Source organism: Bubalus kerabau, chromosome 1, assembly GCF_029407905.1.
Source record: "Bubalus kerabau isolate K-KA32 ecotype Philippines breed swamp buffalo chromosome 1, PCC_UOA_SB_1v2, whole genome shotgun sequence".
NCBI classification, from domain to species: Eukaryota; Metazoa; Chordata; class Mammalia; order Artiodactyla; family Bovidae; genus Bubalus; species Bubalus kerabau.
Genome location: NC_073624.1, coordinates 66,808,665 through 66,825,639, shown reverse-complemented (window position 1 = coordinate 66,825,639; position 16,975 = coordinate 66,808,665). Strand labels below are relative to the sequence as shown.

The 16,975-nt window shown below is 58.0% G+C and overlaps 1 protein-coding gene across 1 annotated transcript; it reads left to right on the top strand.

Annotated features, from left to right (window-relative positions):
- The first annotated feature begins 4,058 nt into the window (after window positions 1-4,058).
- On the top strand, window positions 4,059-16,400 carry AGAP2 (ArfGAP with GTPase domain, ankyrin repeat and PH domain 2). The gene is made up of 18 exons (XM_055578737.1): window positions 4,059-5,530; window positions 7,251-7,309; window positions 7,948-8,035; window positions 8,222-8,307; window positions 8,455-8,602; window positions 9,676-9,810; window positions 10,135-10,244; window positions 10,674-10,832; window positions 10,982-11,068; window positions 11,153-11,257; window positions 11,683-11,845; window positions 12,027-12,146; window positions 12,886-13,014; window positions 14,220-14,368; window positions 14,469-14,559; window positions 14,682-14,904; window positions 15,034-15,289; window positions 15,478-16,400. Exons 1-18 carry the CDS (start codon window positions 4,375-4,377, stop codon window positions 15,718-15,720), a joined length of 3,507 nt encoding a protein of 1,168 aa, XP_055434712.1. The 5' UTR covers window positions 4,059-4,374; the 3' UTR covers window positions 15,721-16,400.
- Window positions 16,401-16,975: the final 575 nt, after the last annotated feature.

Sequence of the window (16,975 nt, the reverse complement as noted above, 5' to 3'; positions counted from 1 at the left end):
TTACATTGTAAGGTGTAAAGTGTGTGAACCCTTTGTATGTGCAGAGTAGGTGGGGAGTACAGCCGTAAGATGGACTGCAGGGCATTAAAGGTGCCAGACGGACAGTGTGTGGATTCCTGTGAGGGTTTGAGACTGCACACAAACCTATAGGTCAAGAGTTTGGGATTGAAAAAAAAAAAGTTTGGGATTGCACCTGGGACCTGACATGCCACACTCTCCCCTCACCAACACCCATCTTAATTAGCCACCTCCCACAGGAGGCCCTCGGATGCTCATTAAGACCTCTCCATCCACCTGGCTGGGCAATTGTGGCAGGGACTGGCTGGCAGAGCTGATGGGCCAACGCTAGAGGGGGTGGGTGGTGCAGGAGGTAGTGCTGACCCAGGCTGTGGGTTTGAAACTCACCAGTCAGGAAGTGAAGTCGACAGACAGACGGAAGGGCAGGCAGGGGAGGGGAGTTCTGAGGCTGAACAGAAGGGGCCTTCTGGGGTTTGGGGGCTGTGGGGCCATGGGCTTCAGGGCCAGTGGTTGCTCTTAGCCCAGCAAGACAGGTCTGGGCAACATGCATGCCCAGAGGCAGTTGGCTGTAGCTGCAGTGAGAGCAGAAGTCAGACGACATGAGGTGGCCAGGCAGGCTCTAAACCGCCTCAGGAAGCTGGCAGAGAGGGTGAGCGACCCTGAACTTCGGGACAGTATTCAAGCCTCGCTGGACAGCGTACGAGGTAAGAGAAGGATTAGCTCCCAACTTGGGTGTCTTGAGGACCAGCAGGGGCATATAAGGGCTTGCCGGGTCATCCATCATTTCCCAATCAGCCACTTTCTAGTTCTCAAGATGGAGCCTGGACTTGGGGAAAGAATACATCTGGAAAGGATGTAAAAAGACAGAGGAGGTGTCATTCTTCTTCTTTCCCCAACTCTGCTCCTCCTCCCAGGGGATCAAAATACAGATCACTGCTGAGCTGACCTTGGCAATGGAGAAGTGGGTGAGCATGAGGAAGACAGGCCGTGACAGACCCGTGGTAGACTTGGACCCTGCTGGGGGAGTCTGGGGCAGGAAGCAGTTTGGGACAGGAGGTTCCAGGACTGGATAATATGGTCATTCCCAGGACCCACGAAGGATCAGTGACCTCTTGCTTTCCAGCTGTAGAGAGAACACACACATACACGCATACCAGAAATACACCACTCAGAGTATCTCAGGCTCCCAGACACACATAACACTCACACAGCATGCTCTGCACAGCTGAAAGTGCAGAGAAGTCCCCAGGACTCTCCTCGGTCCCCTTTCCTCCCCGTGCTCCTGTTCCTGTCTCCCCGGCAGCGCCCCCCCCCCACACACACACCTTCCGCTCTACCTCCTTAGTGCCATTAAAGCAATGATGACAACACAGGGAGGAAGTGCTGCCATGGCAACACCATCCGCCACATCCTCCTGCCCACCCCAGCCTTCAATCCTGTGGTGGGGCCCTGGCAGGAGTAGCTTCTCTCTATCCACAGGGCCCCACCACTAAGGAACTAGTGGAGCTGGAGGTCATCTCTGGTCTCGTGTCATTTAATTTGCCTCTGAAGCTGCAAAGAGCCAATAAAAGCTAGCTACTTTGCTCACTAAACATGTCTGGGTGAAGTATATCCTCCATTATACCCTGGTCTCTTCCAGGCTCTCCATGCTGCTGCCTACCTGGGGGTTGTGGTGGGGTTGAGTGGGCAAGAGACTGTTCTTTCCATCAAGGATGATTCCTGCCAGACCCCTCTGATAGAGGCCAGCAGGAACTTTTGGTTCACTTGGGGAAGGAACAGTTTGGTTCAGGTTCCTAAGGGAACAGTCTAATTCCTTTTTCATTGCCTTTCTTCCACCGGTACCCCTCTCACCATCTCTCCCCCACCTTTTGCCGAGAATTAACGCTGATACCTTCCCTACAGGGGTTAGAAAAGGAGACCTAGCAGGGAGTGGCCCCATGAGGCCTCCTAGGGAGGAACTCCAAGCTCCGCCCGCTGCTTAGGGGGAAAAAAAAAAAAAGTGGGGGAGGAAAGAGGTTTAGGCCAGGTAGAGGAACACAGCTTATCTTTGGAGAGGAGGGAAAGAGGAAGGGTGGAGGCTGAACTCTGAGAAAACCACTCTTCCTAAGTGATTTGTTCCACTCCACTCTTAAGAGTCAGGATTCTGTTCCCACTGAACATAAACGAAAACTGAGGCAACCAAAGGAAGGAATATTAAGCCAGAAGCAACACATTTTCACCCCCTCTTTCAGAAAAGGCTGTTGAAGGGTCTTCTGTTCTGGGGATGGTGTCATCCTTCTGCTGGGGGTGGGAGGGGGGCGCTGGTGGGTGCTGACTGAGGACCACGGAGGGACTGGGTATAAGTTTCAGGGAGAACAAAGGGCACCCAGCATCCTGGTACCGTTCCCCCCTCATCCCCTACCGGGCCCAGCATGCCGCCGGCTTCTGCCTCCAAGAGCCGCCCACGGCAGCACTTATTATAGTCTCCGCTGCGTCAGGAGGGTGGGACGCCAAATTAGGGGAACGCTGAGACTCCCCGAGTCCCAGGGAGGGGACTTCAAGGCTGGAAGGGAGGCCTCCCTCGACTGGTGCACACCTGCCCATCTCATCGTCTGAACTCCATCGGCCTAGCCCTTTCAACCTTCTCCCCGGGCTGGAGGACAGTCAGCCTTTAACTCCAGGGTCCCTAAAGGGCTAGAGGACACAGAGCAGGCGTTTTTCATTCTATCTCCTCTTTAACCTTCGGAAAAAAGCCCCACCCCGAAAACCTCAGCAGATTGAATGGAACTCAGAGGAGGCCTGTACCCTCTGCCTCAGCTGACGGGGTCTTTATGTTGGGCCGCTAAATGTTCAGCATGTGTGTAACCAGGTGTGAAGGTGGTGCCTCCACTACCCAGCCCGTCCCCCAACCCACCATACACACCGATCCTCCTCTCTGCTTATCCCCGCTCTTTCTGAGGCGCTCTTGGAGCTACGGTTGCTATGGAGACCGGATGCATTTTGGTATGGGGGGTGGTGTCGATCTGTAGACGTCTTCTTTCTCCTTCCACCCCGAGCTGGAGCCTTGGGACTCACTTTTCCGCCGGGCTCCTCCACTCCGTAGATCTCTCTCCACTTGAGGCAACCCCTCCTTCCACCCACCCTGCTAAGTTCCATGTTTGTCCCCATCCCCAGGGAACACTTTCCAAGTTCACTTTGGGACAGTTAGGCTCAAGTCATGGCCCAGTCAATGCACTGCGTGTGGAGGTGGGGGTGGGCGACGGGGCTGGGTCGTGGGAAGAGGAACCCGTGCAAGTACCTGGGGAAAACAAGGGGTCTTGGGAAAGGGATTTCAAGGCTCCCCATTTTCCCACGTCAGCCTCCCCGGAATTGACAGTGAACCCGAATTTGCTCCGTTTTCGCCGGGGATTGCCCACCCATACAACAATTTTTACTCTCTTGCCTAAAGGCCACACCCAACAGTAGCGCTCCCTAACCGAGGTGTGCTAGGGGAGGGGGCTCAATGTTGGAGTAGATGAGTCCAAGTTCCAGGAAATCCAGCCCAGGATTTGGGAGGGAAATCCAGTCCTGGATTTTGCACCGCCTTCGCAGACAGCCGTGCTGGTGGAGAGAAGGTGGGGGGGGAGATTGGGTGGGGGGGCGGGGGGCCGCCTCCTCCTCACTGTGAGGGGAGCGCCCGGACACAGCGCGCATCCGGACCGAGCCGAGCCCCGGCGAGCCCCCCGGACCCTGCGCCCGGATCTCACGCCCCTCCTCTCCCGGACCCCAGACCTGTGGGTTCCCACCCCCTCCGGCTTCCCTCCTTCCTCCCCCGCGGGCGCCTGTATCTCCATGCCCAGCATCCTCCCCGCGCCCCTGCGAATCCCCCGCACGACCAGCCCCATTAGCTTCCCACCCTCCTAAAGACCCCCCTCGACCCCATCCGCGGCCCCTGTCCCTCGAGTCCCTCGTTCCCCGCCCCTGCCTCCCCCGCACCGGTTCCTCTCCCTCAGCCCCGGGTTCCTCTTTTCTGCCCCGTTTTCCTCCCTCTCCCCTTTTGCCCCCACTACAGTCCTCCCCGCCCTCCCCCGCCCATCTCAGCGCCCCCACCCAGGCCTGGGTGCAGGGTCCGGCGCGCCTCCTTGGAGCAGCACCAAGGTCCCGGGGTTCCAACGGGGTGGGGGCGCAGGGCGGGGAGCATGGGGAGGGGGCGCCCCGTGTGATGGGAGGGGGCCGCAAGCGGAGGCGGCGGCGGCGGCGGCGACAGCGGAGCCGGGCCGGGGGCTCAGCGGGGTCCGGGGGCTGGGGGCAGCGAGCAGGGCGGCCCCATGGCCGGGCCCCCCTGAGGCAGTCCGGGGGAGTCCCCTCCCCTCCCCAGCTCTGGGGTCTCGGGGCCCCATGAGCCGGGGCGCGGGCGCGCTTCAGCGCCGGACAACGACCTACCTCATCTCGCTGACCCTGGTCAAGCTCGAGTCGGTGCCTCCACCGCCGCCTTCTCCGTCTGCGGCCGCAGCCGGCGCCCCTGGGACCAGAGGTACCGAGACCGCGGATCCCGGCAGCCCCCGAGGCGCTGAGGAGCCGGGCAAGAAGCGGCACGAGCGGCTCTTCCACCGGCAGGATGCGCTGTGGATCAGCACGAGCAGCGCGGGCGCCGGGGGCGCCGAGCCCCTCGCCCTGTCCCCGGCTCCGGCCAGCCCGGCCCGCCCCGTCTCCCCGGCTCCCGGCCGCCGCCTCTCCCTCTGGGCCGCCCCTCCCGGACCCCCGCTCTCCGGGGGCCTGAGTCCAGACCCCAAGCCCGGGGGCGCCCCCACCTCCTCCCGGCGCCCCCTGCTCAGCAGCCCGAGCTGGGGGGGCCCGGAACCCGAAGGACGGGCGGGAGTCGGCGTCCCCGGCTCGTCCTCCCCGCACCCCGGCACCGGCAGCCGGAGGCTCAAGGTGGCGCCTCCTCCGCCGGCTCCCAAGCCTTGCAAGACCGTGACCACGAGTGGCGCCAAAGCCGGCGGGGGCAAGGGCGCCGGTAGCCGCCTGTCATGGCCCGAAAGCGAGGGCAAGCCCAGGGTCAAGGGGTCAAAGAGCAGCGCCGGGACTGGAGTTTCTGCCGCCGCAGGCGCCGCCGGGGGAGGGGGAGCGGCAGCCACGACCTCTGGTGGGGTCGGGGCTGGGCCCGGAGTCCGAGGGAAGCTGTCCCCCCGGAAAGGCAAGAGTAAGACCTTGGACAACAGTGACTTGCACCCGGGACCGCCTGCCGGCTCTCCTCCTCCGCTAACCGTCCCAGCCACCCTGACTCCCACCTCTGCTGTCACTGCCGCCTCCGCGCTGCCCACCGGGCCTGCACCTCCAATCACTCTGGAGCCTCCAGCTCCCGGGCTGAAACGGGGCCGGGAGGGGGGCCGAGCATCCACTCGAGATCGCAAGATGCTCAAGTTTATCAGCGGCATCTTTACCAAGAGCACAGGAGGGCCTCCTGGCCCCGGGCCCCCTCCCGGTCCGCCGGTCCTGTCTTCCGGCAGCGGGTCTAGGGAGCTGCTGGGTGCAGAGCTCCGCGCCTCCCCTAGTGAGTAGGCCCAGGGCCTGAGGACAGGGAGGGGAGGGCACCTGGAATGCTCAGCTTGGGGGTGGAGGAGTGGTGTGCAGGACTGACTGAGAGAAGCTTCTTGGGTGGATGGATGAACCAGGTTCATTTCTCTGCCAAGAACTGGGGCAAAAAGGATAAGAGGTCCTGGAAGTGGAGTGAGTAGGCATTGTGGGACATGAGAGACGACGATGTCAGAGAGACTCAGAAAGCCTCAGAGCTTTCTGGGATAAATAATGCCCTTGGTCAGCATGGCTGTAGGAAATTGCTCCCAGAGAAGCCCCAGACTCCACTCCCAGCTTCAGCTGGTCTCTGGGAGCATGGAAACGGCTTTGCGTTGCCCAGAGGGTTACTGAAGGAGAAAGGGGTGGGGAAGCCTCAGTTTCTCCTGAACACTTGGGGTGGGTGGCATCAGAGTGACCTTGCAGACAGTCCTCGCCAGGGACAGGTCTTTTGCTGGGCTGAGAACAGGCTGGTGAGGTTTCTAGCAGGAAGGGACAGAGTTCTTTCCATTCCGTGAAGGCGAATTGGGCAGTACGGGAGTGCACGGGGGCTGGAATGTGCTGAACACTTGCCTGTGAAGTGAGAGGGGGCGGATAGGTAGCCTCACTACCCGCCACCGCCCACCCCAGCCAGAGCGCATTGAAATTCCTAGGGGGCCTGACCGGGAGTGACTCAGTGGGGTGGAACTGCTGCAAAGGCAATTCTTACCCCTGGAGACTTGGGAGGGGGTACGGAGAAAGTACTGTGTTTTTTTTGTTTGTTTGTTTGTTTGTTTTTCCGGTGGCGGTGGGGGGTGGGGGTGGTGGTGGTGGTCTTTATTTATTTATTTTCTGGGAAAGAGAGGCGAGGGCGTCTCGGTTCAGCTCACACTCCCTGGAGAGGTGGCGAGTCCGGGAGCGCAGGCGGCCCCCGGGGTTTGGCTCTCGAGCGGGTGGGAGCAGATGGCTCCGGATCCCAGAGTTCCCGCCGCAGCTGCGGCGCCCCGGGAACGTCCGGCTAGTGTCAGGCGCGGGGGCTGGACCCGGCGGGCGGAAGGAGCATCTTTCCTCTCCCGCCCCCCGCTCTATCCCTCCCCAGGCCGGTGGCTTCTCTCGGCCTGGGAGTGGAGCCCGGTTCCCCATCGTTCTTCTGGAGGGTGCTGGTGAGAAGGGTATGAGAGGGGGGTATAGAAAAATCCAAGCTCCATTCCTTGGGCTGTGGGGAGGGGTCAGGGCCACAGTGCCGTTGACCTTGAAAAGGGGGAATGATATCTTCACTTCAGGTTCGGTCCTATGAAAGGGAGATTGAGGCGGACCCACTCCCTCCTATGTCCCAGTCCCTTTTTCTGGGGATTTACCCTGGGAATCAGTCAGTTTGGTGAGCAGGACACCTTTTCGCCTTCCAGAGGGAAGACCCGTCAACTGTCAGAGCCTTGGTCCCCCAGTCTGTTGCAGGGACTCACGTTTGGGGATGTGTTTTAAGGGAGATGCCCACTGAAGTATTTTTGTCTTGCTGGCTCCGTTGCTAAGCAACCACTGAGCGGCAGCAACAGCTGTGGGGAGAGAGACTAGGATGGGAGGACTGGGGACCACTCTCAACTCACCTTTTCCACACAGCTCTCCAGCCCAGGCAGGGCAACTACAAAAGGAGAGGGGTAACTGAGGGTTGGGAGCCCTCCTTGGCCTGGAGTATCCCTCTTAAGACTCCTTTTCTGTTACAGAAGCTGTGATCAATAGCCAGGAATGGACTTTGAGCCGCTCCATTCCTGAACTGCGCCTGGTAGGTAACCCAGTCTCCTTGTCTGTATGAAGATTGATCTCCCTGCCACTGGCACTCTCAGCTCGCTCACCTTCACCTCTTCCCTTCCCTCCCTCTATGAGAATGGGGAATAGTTTTCCAGTTCTCCTGAGATTCTACCTTCATAGCACCTTCCTGGGGCTTGATACAACCTCATAACTTTTCCTTCTATAGTTTCCCTTCTTCCTGCTGGTCCATAGTCCTCTTTCAGATTTCTCCTCATTTCTGACTTCTCCCCTTCAGTCCTTCATGTTCTGTTGCCTAGAATTGGGTAAAAATTTCCAACTAGTGCCTAGAGCTGTAACATGTCCCTCACCAGACATGCATCTGGTATGTTTCCTAAACAACAGAACACCCACCCACCACCAAAAAAAAAAAAAAAAATGGCACTGAATTGACATTCTTCAGCTTGTGGTCCACTTCTAGCTTGGGATCATTTCTTACAACACTCGTGGCCTGATCCTCGAAAATGCCCTCCTGACTGATGTCACCCAGGCCCTGTAGAACCCTGCTTGGAAGACTTAACACTGCCAGTCCCTTTGAGTTCTCTGGAATGTTCAGACTCAGTCATCCTACCGCTTCTTAATTCTTTCCATCTCTGCTCTACAACCTTTCCTCAGGGTGTGCTAGGTGATGCCCGGAGTGGGAAGTCATCGCTTATCCACCGATTCCTGACTGGTTCATACCAGGTCCTGGAGAAGACAGAGAGTGAGTTCTCAGGAGCCATAGTAAGCTAAGGGTTGGGGTCAGGGATCTGGGCAATGTGATCCATGACTCTGCAGGTATGGTGACCAGAGGGAAGAATGCAGCCACAACAGCTAAAACACAAGGAGCATGGGGAGATTTGGTGACCTGTGACCTCTGACCTCCTATCACTCCAACTCTTCTGGACAGGTGAGCAGCATAAGAAAGAAATGTTGGTGGATGGACAGACTCATCTGGTGTTGATCCGAGAGGAAGCTGGGGCACCCGATGCCAAGGTGAGGGATGAGATGATGGTGTAGGCAGGTGGGCTGGGGTCAGCACTGGCCAAAGGAGAGGCCTCTGGTTTCCCAGATCTCCTTGGGAATAACATCCAGAGGAGTGGACCTGTCTGACCATCCATTTGCTCCCTCACCCTCCGCAAGTTCTCAGGCTGGGCAGATGCTGTGATTTTCGTCTTCAGCCTGGAGGATGAGAACAGTTTCCAGGCCGTAAGCCGTCTTCATGGGCAGCTGAGCTCCCTTCGGGGTGAGGGACGAGGAGGTCTTGCCCTGGCACTGGTGGGGACACAAGGTAAGGAGGGGATGGGGAAGCACAGCTTTCAGGGGAGTTGCTACTGGGTATCACCCAACACAAGTGAGAGCTTGGCAAGGTGTGTGGACAGGGTCACTTGGATTTCAGTTACCCTCTGGAAGGATCCTGGTCTCTAAATGAGTCGTTAAATCAAACACAAACTCCCCAAGGTCTGAGAGAGAAAAGAGGACCCTCCAGGAAGGACAGCTGCAGTGGCAACCTCCTTCCTCTGAGGTGTCACCTGCTTGGTGTTCTCACACTGCTGTTTCCTGATGCCACCACCAGGCCCTCTTCCTCAGCAGAGCCAGGAAAAGCTTCTCCAGGACCCACCTGTACGAAGCTGGCAGGTCTTTCTGTCTGAATGCCTGTCCTGCAGGTGGCTGTTTCCACCTGTTGCTTGCCTCCTGGCTTCCTGCTGCAGATGAACAGTCCACCTGTTACCATGGACATTCAGCCTCATCCCGGTTCATATGCTGCCAGGTGTCCTCCCACTCAGTTCAGGACTCACTGAATTTGCAGGGCAGGGGGAGTGCCACTCAGGAGTCTCAGCCGTGTCAGACCTTATCAGGATGTTCCAATCAGCTCTGGAGTATTCTTTGAAGACTCGCACACCGAGCTCACCCAGCCCACTCATGATGCAGCTGGGCCCAACATTCAGAAAAGACTATTCGCTCCCATTGCACCCGGTCATAGGAGGGATATCGTCTCATACCCTATCCCTAGTGGTCCCAGGGGAGAAGGCGATGGCACCCCACTCCAGTACTCTTGCCTGGAAAATCCCATGGATGGAGAAGCCTGGTGGGCTGCAGTCGATCACTTTCACTTTTCACTTTCATGCATTGGAGAAGGAAATGGCAACCCACTCCACTGTTCTTGCCTGGAGAATCCCAGGGATGGGGGAGCCTGGTGGGCTGCCATCTATGGGGTTGGACAGAGTTGGACACAACTGAAGCGACTTAGCAGCAGCAGCAGCAGCAGTGGTCCCAGACTAGGACTAGAACCCAGAAGAAGGGAAAGCAGCAAAGTGGGCATGGGAGCCCTCATCCATCACTCCTTCTCTCCTCTCCCCTCAGACAGGATCAGCGCTTCCTCCCCCCGAGTGGTGGGCGATGCTCGCGCCAGGGCTCTGTGTGCTGATATGAAGCGCTGCAGCTACTATGAGACTTGTGCAACCTATGGGCTCAATGTGGATCGGGTGTTCCAGGAGGGTGAGCTTGGCCATCCCCTGCATATGTTGGGCGGCTGGGGGACTTGGATATTCCTCAAGGTCCCACCTCCAGGCCTCCCTCTGTGAGCGACAGGAAATTAGCCTGCGTGGGAGGGAGGAGGGACCAGGGAGGTCAGAGAAGATTTGCTTAATAGCCACAGGTCCTTCTGGGCAGGAGGAGCTGGCAAGGCCACAGGTCACATGAAGGCCACAGTAACAAGGAAGTTGGAGCCTGCTATCTCCTGGGCATTTCTCAAAGTTGGGCACGAAAGGGTGGTCTTGGATATCTGCCCTGCTCATGCCTTCTTCCCCTCCCCTCCCCCAGTGGCCCAGAAAGTGGTGACCTTGCGAAAGCAGCAGCAGCTTCTGGCTGCCTGCAAGTCCCTCCCCAGCTCCCCAAGCCACTCAGCAGCTTCCACTCCTGTAGCTGGGCAGGTGAGTCAGGGTTTCAGGGTCCAAAGAAGGGCTGGTGGGAATTAGAGGAGGGGCTGGTCCAAGGAGAGGCACAAAGAACCCAAGGAAGTTGTGGGGGTGAGGGCAGATGGAAATGGTGGTGATAGTTTGTAGAAAATGCATCGGACTGGAAATCAACCAGGTATGAAACACCATTTGCGGTGTCCTTGAGCAACTCACCTAAACATCCCAAGGTTGTCAGGAAAATTGTATGGCATAATACTTGTGAAGTCAACCTTTGCAAAATATAAAGCACTGTGACAACGCTAGTGAGGAGTTTTATTATCAATGATAATACAAATAAATGGTGATGAGATGAGGGACTATCTCAAATTCCTCATCACTTGATGTAACTGTAGCCTGGTGGGCTGGGGGTCCCTCGGTGGTTCTGAGCCCTCTGTTTGCCTGCAGGCTGGTAACGGGGGCCACACTAGCGACTACTCTTCCTCTCTCCCATCCTCACCCAATGTCGGTCACCGGGAGCTCCGGGCTGAGGCAGCTGCAGTGGCCGGATTGAGCACACCAGGGTCCCTGCACCGGGCAGCCAAGCGTAGGACCAGCCTTTTTGCGGTATTGGACAGTCTAACCCCCTATCCGCCTGTTCCCTGTGACATGCCTATCTTCCCTGGCCCCTAAATCTCTCTGTTGGTCCTTCATCTGTCTCTCATGTCCTTCCATCAGTATATCCATCCTCTAATTGATGCCAATAACCATTCCAGAATCGTCGGGGCAGTGACTCTGAGAAACGGAGCTTGGACAGTCGGGGAGAGACAACAGGAAGTGGGCGAGCCATCCCCATCAAACAGGTGGGTGGTCCAGGGACTGGGGTTGGGCTGGGGGGAGCTGGTCTTCACTGGGTTTTCTCCCACATGTCTCTTTCCATTCTTCAGAGCTTCCTACTAAAGCGAAGTGGCAACTCCTTGAACAAAGAATGGAAGAAAAAATATGTGACCTTGTCCAGTAATGGCTTCCTACTCTACCACCCCAGCATTAATGTGAGTGCCAGAGACTGGCTGGGCTACAGTGGCTGGCCTTGGGTGCACTTCTAGCTCTTCCAGTCTGTGCCTCTAGCAGATATCAACACTGGTTCTGGGAAGTGCTAGTCCTCTTCTTTTTACTTTAGCAAAACATCTGTTAGGCAGCTACCATGTGCCCATGCTGCAGATAGAAATGTAAATCCATCTCCCGAGGACTTGCAATCTAGTGCGAGCAGATGGAGAAAAGACCTCTACCTGGCCTGCCATTCAGGGATGCTTTCTGGGGGAGACAGTGCTGGGCCCAGTCTGTTGGGCTCATCTCAACCCAGTCAGCTCCCAGAGCTCTCTCTCTCCAGTCCCTCTCTGCCCATAATATTGGCTGCCTCCCAGCACTACTGAGGACCCCAACATTCCCTACACTCTCAACCCGTATACTCCTGTAGGATTACATCCACAGTACCCATGGCAAGGAGATGGACTTACTACGAACAACAGTCAAAGTCCCTGGCAAGAGGCCCCCACGGGCCATCTCTGCTTTTGGCCCCTCAGCCAGCATCAACGGGCTGGTCAAGGACATGAGCACTGTCCAGATGGGGGAAGGTCCTGGTGAGTGGGGCTGCTGACAGAGGGGCAGGAGAGGGGCCAGGGCTAGGAAAAAGAGGAGGAGGAAGGAAGAGGGGAACGGGACTGGTTAAATGGGAAGGTGGGTAATGACAAGGGACCACGTAAGGAGTCACTCAGAGACTGAGTGACTCACTGAGGATTTATTTTCTTCCCCATCTGACAGAAGCCACCACTCCTACCCCAAGCCCGAGCCCCAGCCCTAGCTCCCTGCAGCCACCACCAGACCAGACATCCAAGCACCTGCTGAAGCCAGACCGGAGCCTGGCACGAGCCCTCAGCACCGGTTAGTAAGGAATCACCCTCCATTACTGTCTTCCAGATCCAGAAGGGATGCGGTGGGAACTAAAACTGGGGTGGGAACTTGGAGGTTCGACTCAGTGAATAAGTGGACACCCCAAGCACTGACTGGGTACCCAGGTACCAAGCTCAGTCATACTATGTTTAGCATAATGGCTAAGACAAGTGGGTTCTAGAGCTAAGCTGCCTGAACTTGAACTTGAATCTTGGCTTGCTACTTGGGCAAGTTACTTGACCTCTCCACATCTCAGTTTCCTCATCTGTAAAATGGAGATAATAATTTCTACCTCAGAGGGTTGCTTTGAGGCTTAAACTGAGAACATTGTCCTGCACATAGCCAGTCATCAACGTTTGGAATGTTTGGAAATATGTATTTTTTAAACAAATAGCAAGTAACATTGTAACAAGTGGTCCTCACAACAACCTTGTTGGGTCAAGATTATTATCCCCATTTTAGGGATGAAGAAACTGAGACTCAGAAGATTAAGTGACTTGCTCAAGGTCTCAAGGCCAGTAAGTGGCAGAGCCAGGATCTGAGTACAGGTCTGACTCTAAACCACTCATCTGCCCTCCTCCCCAGGATTGATCAAAGGGGACCTCCTAGAGAGGGATGGCTGAGGAGGGGGACCCTAAAATGCCAAATCTAGTTCAGGGGAGACAGGCTATGGAGAAATCAGGGAATCTGTGGAGGGGACAGCTGAGGCAGCTGTGTTCCCCTCCCCAAGACTGTACCCCATCTGGAGACCTGAGCCCCCTGAGTCGGGAACCCCCTCCTTCTCCCATGGTGAAGAAGCAGAGGAGGAAAAAGTTGACGACACCATCTAAAACTGAAGGCTCAGCTGGGCAGGCTGAAGGTGAGGCCCTGGTGGGCAGTTTCACTCTCACCCTGGACCCTCACCCCCAAACTCCAGGTCACCCCTGCAGGAGGAGGAAAGGTGCCTGAGCGGAGTGCTTGACTATCATCACCACTCTGTACATTATTTAGTGAAAAATGGATGGATGCCCCTCAGCCCCTGTGCTTCCTCCTATTCCCTAGCCAATGCCTTTTATGGCAATAGGCTCCGGCCCCTGTTCTCAATGACCCCTGTAAGTCTGTAGCTCCTGCTCCCTCTCCTAATGACCCTCTAGTTCATGTTCCAGACCCAACTCTGCTTAACACCCCAGCCCCTGTGCCCAGAAGGCCCCATTATCCCCAAAGACTCAGTCTCTGACTTCAGTGTCCCCCAATGACTTCTCAGCTCCTGAGGTCTACTCACCCAGCTCCTGTTCCCAATAACTTTCTGTGATTGCCAAGCTCCCACAATAGCCTTTGACTACAGTGATTTCCATTCCCGCCTCCCTGTGACTTCCCACAGACCCGTGAGACTCCTCCTGAACCCCAGGGACCCCTCACCCCTGGCCTCTGAACTCCTGTCCGCCTTCCCCATGTTCCCTCAGATCCTGGTCATCCCTTCCCCTCCCAGAGACCCGGATCCTCATTGGTCATGATACCCAGTCCCTACCGCCCCTGCTCTCTGCCGGGTGCTCAGACCCAGGTTCCAGATCTGCCTACTCTCATGGCTCTTGGCTTCCGCTCTTCTCTGCTCGGGGGCCACTGACTTTAGTTCTGCTTTCTCTCCCCATCTGTCTGTCCTGCTTTGTTTCTGGCACTCTCTGTCACTATCTCTCTCTCCACCTCTCCATCTGCCTCTCTTTTTCTCCTGTCTTGGTCTCTTTCTCTGTTTTGCTCTCCATTCTATCTCTATCTCCTTTGCTTCGGGAAACCAGCCAAGCGCAAAATGTGGAAACTAAAATCCTTTGGTAGTTTAAGAAATATTTATAAAGCAGGTAACAAGTGGGGAGCTGGGTGGGGCGCTGAGCTGGGGTGCAGAGGGGTGGGGGTGCCCCTGCCTTCCCCTGCATGTGCTTGGGCTTCCTGCTCTCCCGCACCCTCTGCTTCCCCAACCACTCTGCTCCACTCCCAGGGGCTTGGGATGGATCTCTGGGAGGAATGGTTTGGGCAAGGCAGCTCCTGTTTGAAATCTGTCCCTAATGACCCCATCCCATCCCCCCCACCTAGAAGAAAACTTCGAGTTCCTGATCGTGTCCAGCACTGGTCAGACATGGCACTTTGAGGCAGCCAGTTTTGAGGAGCGGGACGCCTGGGTTCAGGCCATCGAAAGTCAGATCCTAGCCAGTCTCCAGTGCTGTGAGAGCAGCAAGGTCAAGGTAAAGGGTCGGGTGTTGGGCGGAAAGCAGAGGTGAGTGTCTGAGGCGTCCGGAGAAGGGCTCAGAGGGAGAGTCTGACTAATTCCAACCCTTTCTGCAGCTGCGCACAGACAGCCAAAGCGAAGCCGTGGCCATCCAGGCGATCCGGAATGCCAAGGGGAACTCAATCTGCGTGGACTGCGGGGCCCCCAGTGAGCACAAGGGGGCAGTGGAGAGACCCGGGAGGGAGTGTGGTTCGCTGGAACTGATGAATGCTGCTGGGTGGCCCGTCCAGCTGCTCGGCCAGGAGCTGACCCCTGCATTCCGTCCCCAGACCCCACGTGGGCCAGCTTGAACCTGGGCGCACTCATCTGCATCGAGTGTTCTGGCATTCACCGGAACCTGGGCACACACCTGTCCCGCGTTCGCTCGCTCGACTTGGACGACTGGCCGCGGGAGCTGACCCTGGTGCTGACAGCCATTGGCAACGACATGGCCAACCGCGTGTGGGAGAGTGACACGCGGGGCCGCGTCAAACCCACGCGGGACTCTTCGCGGTACGCGCGCAGAAGAGGGGTGCGGGCGACTTAGTGTATGCAGCTCCCAGGAGGGTCACCTGGGTAGGGAGCAGAGGTCTTGGGGTGGGAGGTCCCTAGAGCCTTTCCTGTTGATCTCTGGTGCTGCAGGGAGGAGCGTGAGTCATGGATTCGCGCCAAATACGAACAGCTGCTGTTCCTGGCGCCACTGGGCACTTCTGAGGAACCGCTGGGCCGCCAGCTGTGGGCCGCGGTGCAGGCCCAGGACGTGGCCGCCGTTCTCCTGCTTCTGGCCCACGCGCGACACGGGCCGCTCGACACCAGCGTAGAGGACCCGCAGCTTCGTTCCCCACTTCACCTGGCGGCCGAGCTCTCCCACGTAGTCATCACGCAACTGCTGCTGTGGGTAAGTGAACCGGGGATGTTGTAAAGGGAGCTTTGAGGGTTCCGTCTGGGAAACAGACAGGCGCGCGATGGGCGGCGCGAGATCCCCAAACGCACCCTGTGGAAGTGGGGCTGGCGATCCCGGGGAGCCGGCGGGAGGGGATTGGCCCCGGGGACGCACCGTAACGCGGCCGTCTCCGCCCCCTCTAGTACGGCGCCGACGTGTCCGCCCGCGACGCGCAGGGCCGCACTGCGCTCTTCTACGCTCGCCAGGCTGGGAGTCAACTGTGCGCCGACATCCTTCTCCAGCACGGTTGCCCGTGTGAGGGCGGCAGCACGGCCACCACTCCCAGTGCAGCCACCACCCCCAGCATTACCGCCACGCCCAGCCCCCGCCGCCGGAGCAGCGCCGCCAGCGTGGGCCGAGCCGACGCTCCAGTCGCGCTGGTATAGTTGCGCCGCCGGAGAGACACCCCCACCCCCACACGGGCCGGGCACGACCACACCGGGTGGACCGCTGGACAGATGCACCCACTCACCTCTCCGATCCGCACCTCGTTCCCGTGGGAGCACTTCTTCCCCCACCCCATCCCCGCAAGAGGGCACAGCCCCCGCGCCTCCCAGAAGACACAAACTCACTTCCCTCTCCCCAACGAGGCATGGAGACCCCAGCTTGACACGCCCCCTCTCCACTGTTTCCACACTCGGATTGCTCTGGGTCTACCCGCTGGAGGGACTCCCCCGCCGAGGTCCCTGCTCCTGGCCGTTTGAATGTGCCCGCTCGCGCCCCCTAGGGGTGGGGGAAAGGACTAAGTCCTGCCTGTATTCGATTATCCCACGGCGGGAGCATTTACCCAGGCTGGCTCCTGGGGCGACGCCACGCCACAGGGAGGGGTTAGTACGTGGGAAGGCTTAGCCCTGGGACTTGGGGCCAATAAGGGGGACCCTACCCCTCCATGCTAATCTCACTGCCCAGTGAAGGGGGAAGGGCAGCGAGGGGCAGGACCCCTGCTGCCCATGGGGGTAGGGGGTCCCCAACCCTTTCCGTGAAAGGGACCAAGAGGAGTGGAAATCAGGACGTTCCCCCCACATCCACCCATGGATGGAAGCTAAAGGGTCGGGGGAGCCAAAAACCTGGGTCCCTCCTCACTACTATCTTGGGAGGGAGAAGGGACAGAGCAAGAGCGTGCTAAGGGGGACTGGGGAGGGGCCTTGTAATTTATTGCTTTGTTCCCCAACCAAGGGGCGGGGGCGGGCAGGGCTTGGGGAGGGCGTTTCAGGGTAGGGGAAGCCAAGGGTGGGCAGAGGGTGGGGTGGGGTGGGGGTGCTCTCGGGTTGTGAGTGTCTGTGACCGTGACTGCGTCCCTGTGACTGTGCAGCGCCCGTGGTGATCTGGGGTAGGGGGCACCCCTACAATGGGACCCCTCCCCCACTATTCTTCCTGTCCAGCCCCTCCCTCCCACTGGAGCAGCTCCAGACCCATCCCTCAACTCCATGATCCCTCCCAGCCAGGGTTAAGATGGTGTGAGGCGGCTGGGAGGGTTTCCAGACCTCCCTGTCCCATCCCCAGAAAGGGGGTGGTGGGGTGAATTTACCTGGCCCAGCCCCGCCTCCCTCAATCAACCCAGCCCTTGGGCCGTCTGTGTCAGTGGTTTCCGGTCTTTTTTTTTTTTTTTTCCTGGCTAAAATATTTTGCAGAGGACCAGGT

Bases quoted from the DNA above. Each gene is read 5' to 3' on its own strand.
- AGAP2 (XM_055578737.1), top strand. From the start codon at position 4,375: ATGAGCCGGGGCGCGGGCGCGCTTCAGCGCCGGACAACGACCTACCTC. The intron at 8,603-9,675 runs GTAAGGAGGGGA...CTCTCCCCTCAG, and splicing joins GGCACTGGTGGGGACACAAG to ACAGGATCAGCGCTTCCTCC. The intron at 14,369-14,468 runs GTAAAGGGTCGG...CCCTTTCTGCAG, and splicing joins GTGAGAGCAGCAAGGTCAAG to CTGCGCACAGACAGCCAAAG.